Consider the following 9644-nt stretch of genomic DNA (forward strand, 5'->3'; position numbering starts at 1 on the left):
AGTACTATTCACTGTTTTACTATTCACGTATTTATTATTTATGTATTAATGTATAAATACACATCCAATATGTATCTCTGTACGAGTACATACTGTTTACGTATTTCTGTACGTATAAAATACTATTCAAATATACATACTGTCTCAGTAAATAATAATTACCGAATTACCCTTCCAAAATTACTTTTTACCTTTACTAAAGTAATTTACATTTACATTTACCGTACGTAAAGAAAATTTACATTTACCGTATGTAAATCACATTTTTACATTTACCGTACGTAAAAATAAATTACAAAATTACCCTTTTTGGAAACACTGTTCACGCCGCCGCACGTGGCGGCGCGTGGGGTGCACGCGCCACCTTCGGCAGGCCGCGCGTGGCGCTCATGCGCCACTCACGGTGACACCGCGTGGGACACACGCGCCGAGCCTAAAGTCGGCGCGTAGCACGCCACCGCCGCCCTATTTCACTCCTTTCTCTTCCTCTTCTAACCTGCACGGCCCAAGGCCACCCCCACACTGCCTCACGATCTCACACGCGCCGCCTAAGGCGGCGGTGCTCCATTCTCCTCTACACCTCCGATTCTCCTCCGAAATCCTTCCAAATCGATTCCCAATCTTCCCAATCACTCCCAAAACATCATACAATCACACACAACAATCAATTTCATCAAACCTTACCTAAATCGCACGGTGGAGTCTTCGATTCATCGTCGAGCAGTGGCGAGCGGGTGCGAGGCTCAGCGAGCTTGAGGGTTGCAGCGGGGGTCACGCGGTGCTCCAGGGTCAGGCGGTGAGGGACAAGGCGGCTTGGAGGCGGAGATCACAGTGCGATGCAGAGGGAGGCTCGGGGAGAGAGATGGAGGTCTCGGCGGCGAGCCAGTGCATCGCAAGCTCGGGGGTTAGAGAGGAAGGTCGCGCGATCCTTCTGAGCACGGCGGTGCGGCCCACGGAGGGCTGGAGGGCGAGATCGCCGATGGGGTCGTTCGGAGGGAGAGAGAGCTCGAGAGAAGAGAGAAAGCTCGAGGGAGGCGCGGGGTATGAGAGAGAGAATAGGGTTTCTGAAAATGGAAACCCTATTCTGATTAATTTCCTTTTATACCCCTTTCCAAATCGGAAACTAACTTCTATCATTAATAACTTCCACGTTTGACGTCCGATTAGAACGCGTCACATACTCACGAACTCGTATCGACGAGCTCTACAACTTTCGTGAAGAAAGTTGTCACAACCGAGCGACGGAATAAAAATCGATATATATACGTTGCGGTAACGTTACATTTTGCGAATTAAGCGTTCCGAGAACGTTTCCGTTTTTAGTTTCGTAACGTCGCAAACAATTACATTCATTCTAATTAAATTTCTCAACTTGATAGATTCCAAATCAAACCAAATATTGTTCGAAAAAAAAAACTAGGGTTATTACACTATTTTTTTATTACGTTTAACACCGCCCCCCCCTCCAGCGGCGGAAAAATCCCCCAAATTATTTTTTGCCCCCACTTATGAATTGTTTTGCGTCTGCCACTGCGTGGTCATAACTACGCAATTTTGCGTCAAGATTCGTCAATAACTGAAAAAATGAAAATAATAATTTATGAAAGCAAACATTCTACGTATGTATGTGACATAATAGTTTTCTTATTAATTAAACTATCCCCTTGTGTGGTATCAAAACTTCAACCCCAGATATATAATAAATCCACAATCTCAAAACACACAACATATATAAGAATATCTTAATTAAGTGAAGTGCAGTTGACATTTACACACGTGCTAATGTATTAGCTTCATATCTAAAATTAATTTAACAATAGGCACATCTGTTATAAAAAATTGGGAAATTAGCCATATTACAAATTTATAGTTGTATTTCAAAATGAGGTTACATGCATGCACTTCTGCATTTCACATTCTCAACATATGCATGATCCATTTTATGCCTAAATTAAATTGATCCGGCTGGGGTCAAGTAACCCTAGAAGCTAGCTGACCCTTGGGCATCCTCATCTTAACCATCTGATCCCAACTCTTTTATTCGGTAAAAAAAAAAAAAACTGACCCTTGGCCCCTAGTTGAGCCATTATATATCTCCGGTGATCAATCGAGTTCACTAAAGCATTTTGCACTAGACTTTCACAAAGAATAATATGTATACCCATACATAGCTAGTACTAGAGTAATGCCGACATGCAATATTTGAGACTTCCGGAAAGACATAGAGGAATTAGATCGAGGATAAATTGTTGGACCATCACATATGGTACTGATCGATCTATCTAGCTACCTTTCTCATTCCATGTACGAGATTTGTGTTTTGGTCAGGAACGTGTCATCAAACTTCAAAAGTGAGAGCGTTCCATAGCTCATGGTCTCATGTTGATAGATATGTGTACTTACGCTTTCTGATGCACAAAACCTAACTTCCTTCAGTATGTTTGATCTCTACCTCATGTATATGCATGCATTCTCTATTTTCAGCAGCTAACTTTCAGTTTCCTTTTCGAGAATTGGATGCGAATCCATTAGCAAAAGAAGAGGTCCCAATTGGATCGGATAAGTCCAACTACGTACTGTTTCCAACTCAGAAAGATAACAAGTAGATCGAATAGAAAGATCGGTAGCTATAGAGAATCCATATGAACCAGGTCGATCATCGTGGAAAATGAGCCAACTGCATATCTAGCTACATAGGAAGAAAGGATAAAGCAATTACAGAAATGTGATGGAAACAAGTTAAGATAAGAATGTGAAGCCGTACAAAGGACACGTCTCTATTCATTTCCGTATGCAAAATATTCGACAATGTGCATAATCCAGTCCATTCTAGTTTGAACGATATTCTCCTGAGTCCAACTTTCGCAGAGTACGTAATCAAGTGATGATCAGTTATAATGTGTGAAAAAAAAAATACATATCTATTCGATCGCGAACATTCTCATTTTCCTTCGATCACCATCAAAATCTCTTTAACTTGCTTTTCTCTGTCTGAAAGCAAAGAATTCCAATGTCAATCCATGCACTCTCAGTCTCTCACCCCATCTAGTTCCTATATAAACACCATTCCATCACACCCAGTGGCGGATCCAGGATCCGGTACCTGTCTAGGCTAGTTAAAAATCTTTTTATTTTTTAACAATTTCTTATTGTATACGAGACTCATCCAATGCTTCACAAAATTAATATACAAGAGATTTTAATGTTTTTTTAAAAGCTTTACGATATTGTCATTCAATAGAATTTAAAAAAGGGAAAATGATACAATGACCCAATCCTTTTCAATGTTGATACTGGATGAAGGTGATTTTTTTTTGAAAATGAAGGTGAAGGAAAAAGAGAAGGAAAAAAATCTTGCTTGTTAACAAAGCTTTAAAGGAAGAAAAAAATTATGAAAATGAAAAAGGAAAAAATTCTTACATGTTAATAAAGCTTTAAAGAAAGATGAAAACTAAAAAACTGAGTGCAGGGAGAATCGAACCTCTATCACACGGAGGAAGATGAATCAGTCACTTAACCAATTGAACAAAGCCTACATTTCTTACCGCTTGAGCCCAGACAGCCTACCACTTAGATCCGCCTCTTATCACACCTAAGAGATCACATACACAACGAAGCTCAGCCTTCCTCACAGAGCTCCAGTTTCTATACCCTCTAACTTAATTAGCTTATCAACTCCTTTCACAAATTACGGAAACCTAAAAGCTGCATTCCACATAATTTACTTCTTAATCTATACCTTTTCGCTATATACATTGTCTCGGCAGTCGGCAATCAACGGTCCAGTTCACTATTTATTAGCAATGGAGGCGGTGACAAAGATGGTTTCCGAGAGGCCGGTGGTGATATTCAGCAAGAGCTCGTGCTGCATATGCCATTCGATCAAAACCTTGCTTTGCGATTTTGGGGTCAACCCGGCAGTGCACGAGCTTGATGAAATGCAAAGAGGAGGAGAAATAGAGAGAACTCTTTTAAGGCTCGGATGCAATCCATCCGTGCCGGCGGTGTTCATTGGCGGTGAATTCGTGGGCGGAGCCAGTGAGGTCACGAGTCTTCATCTGAAGCGCTCCTTAATCCCCATGATGAAGCGCGTTGGTGCATTATGGGTTTGATCATGTAATCCCACATCGACCAACGAAGATGTCACAACTCGGAAATTCGAATGATAAAAATTCGAACTCGAAGCCATGAAAACTTTAAAACAATCTCAAATACATTGAAATCATCTTATAGTCACAGCGTATCGTAACTGAGTTCATAGTACGTCTCAACCGATTTGATTATTACAAAACCAGTTTACAATTCAAGTATTATAACAAATAGAAATGAAAAATCCTCTCAATCCTCACCACAAATAGAATTAATAAACTTCGAAAATCTTTAGAGTAGCCCTCTATTTCTGTTAAGGGAAAAACTTGCGTACAAACTAATATGTACGCGTACGCACAAACTCTCATTTATTTGCACACTTTGGAACTATAAATACATGATTTTAACCGTTTAAAAGTTTAGTTTATTACTAAAGATCATTTCTGTAAAAGATCAACTTAAACAAAAATTGTTTGCTTTGTCGATTGCATCAAACAAATGAACGGTTATGGTGAAAGTTAGTAGTCTCATGATCAACCGTCAATTTGTTTGATGCAATCGACTATGAAGACGATTTTTGTTTATGTTGATCTTTTACATAAATGATCTTTAGTAATAAACTATACTTTTGAACGGTTAAAATCATGTATTTATATTCCCAAAGTGTGCAAATAAATTAGAGTTTGGACGCACGAGTACATACTAGTTTATACGCAAGTTTTTCCCTTCTGCTAATCCACACCTGCAGAACTATCCCCTATAACATCGAATAGGTGCACCGGGATTGTAAACACAAACCTGGTAAGCTTTGCAGCTCGTATGAGTAATCAACAGTATAACACACATAATATACAAAAGAAAATACATATGACATATAAATATAAATGAACTCATAAGACACAGGACGACCCATCTGGATGTCCAATAATATCTGAAAATATATGTACTCATCAGACATTGGGCAACCCATATGTTTACCCAAATTACATTTATAATACGGGTACTCATGACACTCAGGTACTCATCTATTACCCCTCATGCAGTACGCCCTCAGATACTGGGCAACCCATTTGTTACCCAATATCACAAAAATATGGGTACTCATGAGACCCAAGTAACCCATCTGTTACCCCTCATGCAGTACTCCGGCAGACAGACTAGAGCTTTAACTGAATCGTAACTGTCACCGGCAAATGCTTGGTTATGGTACTGCCAACACGTCCGAAGACAAAAAACAAAACGTTTTAACAAGACTCAAAGTTAAAACCACTTACAATAACAATCCACACATGTTATTGTACACAACCAAGCGACTCTTGCTCAAATAAAATAAATATAGTTGCCACAGTAAACTCATTTGGAAATAAGAACGTGACAGTATATAATATAACAACTCATATATATGTATCGTATTTACCATTTATACACATACACAACCCACTATATCATATACAGGTCCTGGTTCGATCTTTTAAATAAAACATAAATGTGAGTCACCGACAAGAGGAAACTCGTCATAGTGAGATTTACACACCTTATTTTCCTGAGCGTAATTTCCACAATATCAAAAGCAAATTCTTCACTCGTTTTGTCAGTCACTTAGTTGTATAATAAAATGGTTAGAAACGTTATGTAAAACCTCAGATGCCGAATCAGTTCCACTGTTTACTGTTTAACAAATTACGTTTTTATGTAATTACTCTTCATGTAAATACTATTCACATATTGTTGTTCACCAATGTACTGTTCATTGTAATTACTGTTCACGTAAATACTAATCACCGATTTACTATTCATAAATTACTTTTACAATTATTGCTCAGAAATTAATTTTACAATTACTACTCATAAATTACTTTCATAATTTACCGTGCATAAATTACTTTTATAATTTAATGTACATAAATTACTTTTTTTTAAATTACAGTTCCAAATTTACTGTTCACGCGCCACCCTCCGACAGCCGCACGTCGCGCTCACACGCCACCCACAGTAACAGTGCGTGACATCACACACAACCCTCAAAACTCACACAATTCACTCCCTACGCCGTCCCCGGTCATTAACCGATCCTTTGCTTCTCCCATGCGCCTCCACAGACGGCGGCACGCCCTCCACCACCACCTCCGGTCAAAACTCCAAAAAACAACAAACACCCAACATAAAAAGTGAAGAGCATGATGAGGAGGTCACAACAATACCTTCAATTCGCCTTACGCCGGTCAGAAACCGTTGGAATCGCTGCCGCAAGAACCCGGATTGGGATTTGGATATCGTAGCAGTTGCAGCTCGATTTGATCCTCACCTCCGGTGGAATCATGTCGAGGAGGAGGAGGCAGGACTCGCAGTCGTGACCCCGAGCTCCAGCGACGCCGGCGACGTCGAGATCGATGGAGCCGAAGCTGTACTTCGTCGGCACTGCTGGAGCTCCATCTGGGGTGCGTCACCGTCACCACCGGTCGCGAGTCTTCGCCGTGTTATTCCGACGACACCGGCTGTGTCGTGCACGGTGGCTTGTAGAGGAAGCTCGCCGGAGAGAATGGGGAGGCGACAAGAGAGAATCGGGGAGGAAAGAGAGAGGCTGTGGGGTGAGAGAGAGAGTTTCCTGTTTTGAAAACTAGGGTTTTCCAAAAATCTCATTTTATACAATTTCCAAAATCAGAAACCAACTTCCGTCAACAATAACTTTCATGTACGACGTCCGATTAAGGTACGTGATGCGTCCACGAACTCTTATCGACGAGCTCTACAACTTTCATGAAGGATTTTGTTTGGAGGCGAGCGACAGAGTAAAAATCGACTCCCAAGTCGCTGAAACGTAATGTTTTTACATTTTAAATTCCCAAAGTCGGTTTTTATTTCGTTTGACAACGACGAGAAAACCAATAATGCGATTTATTGAATTCTCAAGTAAAATGACAGAAGAATTTTTACAACGCAAACCCGAAAAATCGGGGTATTATAGGACAAGGGGTGATGCGCCTTATATGTACATGCCCACCTCTATCTAATACGAGGCCTTTTGGGGGATCAATGGCTTTGGAGGGGATATGAACTCCGAAGTTAAGCTTCCTCAGGCTAGAGCATTTCTAGGATGGGCGACCTACTAGGAAGTTGCTCGTGAGCTCCCAGAAACAACACTGTAAGGGATATGCCCAAAGCGGACAATATCGTGTTACGGCGGAGCGGTCCCGGGATGTGACAATTAATGTAATACCCTGAATTTTCGGGATGGCTTCGTATAAATTCATGTAAGTTCTTAAACTTGGAAATTGAATACAAATCACATTTTTTCGTTTCCTCGTCGATGACAAACAAAACGAAATCGAATTCGGAAATATAAATTGAAAAACGTTACGTTTTATGTGACTTGAGAGTTGACTTTTATTTCGTCGCTCGTCTCCGAAAACTTATATCACGAAAGTTGTAGAGCTCGTTGATTCGAATTCGTGGACACGTCACACGTCCTGATCGGACGTCGTATGTGGAGGTTATTATCGACAGAATTTGGTTTCCGAATTTGAAAAATGTATAAAAGGGAAGTTTTGGGAAACCGGCTCTCTCTCTCTCCTCTCCCCCCAGCCTCTCTCTCCCTCTCGACCCCAACCCCCCTCTCAAGAAAATTTCCTCCGTCGATCCCCTCAGCTCCGGCCTCTGTGGCTCTCACCGCTGGTCCCAAGACCACCGCAAGCTCGACCGCTCCCACCCTTAGACGCTACACGCCGCCGCTCGCCGCATCGAATCTCGACCAGCGATTCGAAGATTTTGCAGATTCCGCCGCCGTCCAAACTCCATCTCCGGCTACACCAGAGCACGGGGCCAGCCTACCCTAGCCGATCCTCACCTTCGGTTCGACCTGCAAGTAATTTGGAGCTCAAATCGTGTCGCCACATCATCCTTCGCGAATTCGACCGCCGACGGCATCTCAACCTAGGGTCCAATATAGGTATGAAAATGTCTTAAATCGTGTGATGTACATTTTGTGTGTTGATTGTTTGGTGGGTTGAAGATTTTCGAAGGAGGAGGAGGGAGAGCTCGTGCCGCCGCCTAGGGCGGCGCCTGAGAGAGATTGGAGTGGTGCAGAGGCGGCATTAGGCCGTGGAAGGGAGGAGGAGAGGAGAGGGTTTTGGGTGGTCGTGGGCAAGCCACGTGCGCGATTGGAGTTGGCGCCTGAGCACCACGCGCACCCACTGTGGGCGGCGTGTGAGCGCCACGCGCCGTTGCCGGAGGGTGGCGCGTGAACAGTAATTTTGTAAAAGTAATTTTTGAGCGGTAAATTGATAAAGTAAATTCTGAGCGGTCAATTGTAAAAATAATTTTTTAGCGGTATTTTGTAAAAGTAATTTCTGAACTGTAACTCGTAAAAGTAATTTCTAAATAGTAATTTAGTGAATAGTAATTACAATGAACAGTAAATTTGATGAACAATAATTATGTAAAAACCTTAATTTTGCTGAATAGTAAACAGTTGTACTGTTTCGGCATCTGAGGTTGTATGTAATGTTTCTAACCAGTTTATTATACAATTAGGTGACCTACAAAATGAGTGAAGGAATTGGTTTCGGTATCGTGGAGATTTCGCTTAGGAAAATAAGGTGAGTAAATCACACTATGACGAGTCTACCCTTGGCGGTGACTCATATTTACATTTTATTAAAAGATCGAACTATGACATGTATATGATATAGTGGGTTGTGTATGTGTATAAACGGTAAATACGATACATAGTTGCTATATTATATATTGTCACGTTGTTATTTCCAAATGAGTTTTACTATGGCAATTGTAATCATTTTATTTGAGCAAGAGTCGCGTGGTTGTTGTAAAATAACATGTGTGGATTGTTATTGTACGTGGTTTTAACTTTGAGTCTTGTTAAAACGTTCTTTTTTGTCTTCGGACGTGTTGGCAGTATCAGAACCAAGCCTTGGCCGGGTGACAGTTACGATTCAGTTAGAACTTTAGTCTGTCTGCAGGTGTACTGCATGAGGGGTAACAGATGGGTTGCATGGGTCTTATGAGTACCCATATTTTTGTGATATTGGGTAACAGATGGGTTGTCCAGTATCTGACGGCGTACTGCATGAGGGGTAACAGATGAGTACCTGGGTCTCATTAGTACCCGTATTATAAATGTAATTTGGGAAACAAATGGGTTGCCCAATGTCTCATGAGTACACATATTTTCAGATATTATTGGACATCCAGATGGGCCGTCATTTATCTTATGAGTGCATTTATATTTAAATGTCATCTGTAATTTCTTTTGTATACGATGTGTGTTATATTGTTGGTTTACTCATACGAGTTGTAAAGCTTACCGGATTTGTGTTTACAATCTCGGTGCACCTATTCGATGGTGTAGGGAATAATTTTGTAGGTGTGGATTAGCAGAATTGGAGGGCTATTCTGAAGATTTTCGAAGTTTATTATTTCTATTTGTGGTGAGGAATGAGAGGATTTTACATTTCCATTTGTTATAATACTTGGATTATAAACGGTTTTGTAATAATGAAATCGAATGAGATGTACTATGAACTTAGTTACGATACAAT

General features: G+C 40.9%; 1 protein-coding gene across 1 annotated transcript; it reads left to right on the forward strand.

Moving 5' to 3' along the window:
* Positions 1-3789: 3789 nt before the first annotated feature.
* Positions 3790-4112, forward strand: LOC126791509 (monothiol glutaredoxin-S2-like). The gene has a single exon (XM_050517967.1). It carries the CDS (start codon positions 3804-3806, stop codon positions 4110-4112), a length of 309 nt encoding a protein of 102 aa, XP_050373924.1. The 5' UTR covers positions 3790-3803.
* Positions 4113-9644: the final 5532 nt, after the last annotated feature.

This window comes from Argentina anserina, chromosome 4, assembly GCF_933775445.1.
Source record: "Argentina anserina chromosome 4, drPotAnse1.1, whole genome shotgun sequence".
NCBI classification, from domain to species: Eukaryota; Viridiplantae; Streptophyta; class Magnoliopsida; order Rosales; family Rosaceae; genus Argentina; species Argentina anserina.

Coding starts and splice junctions, on each gene's coding strand:
- LOC126791509 (XM_050517967.1), top strand. CDS start 3,804: ATGGAGGCGGTGACAAAGATGGTTTCCGAGAGGCCGGTGGTGATATTC.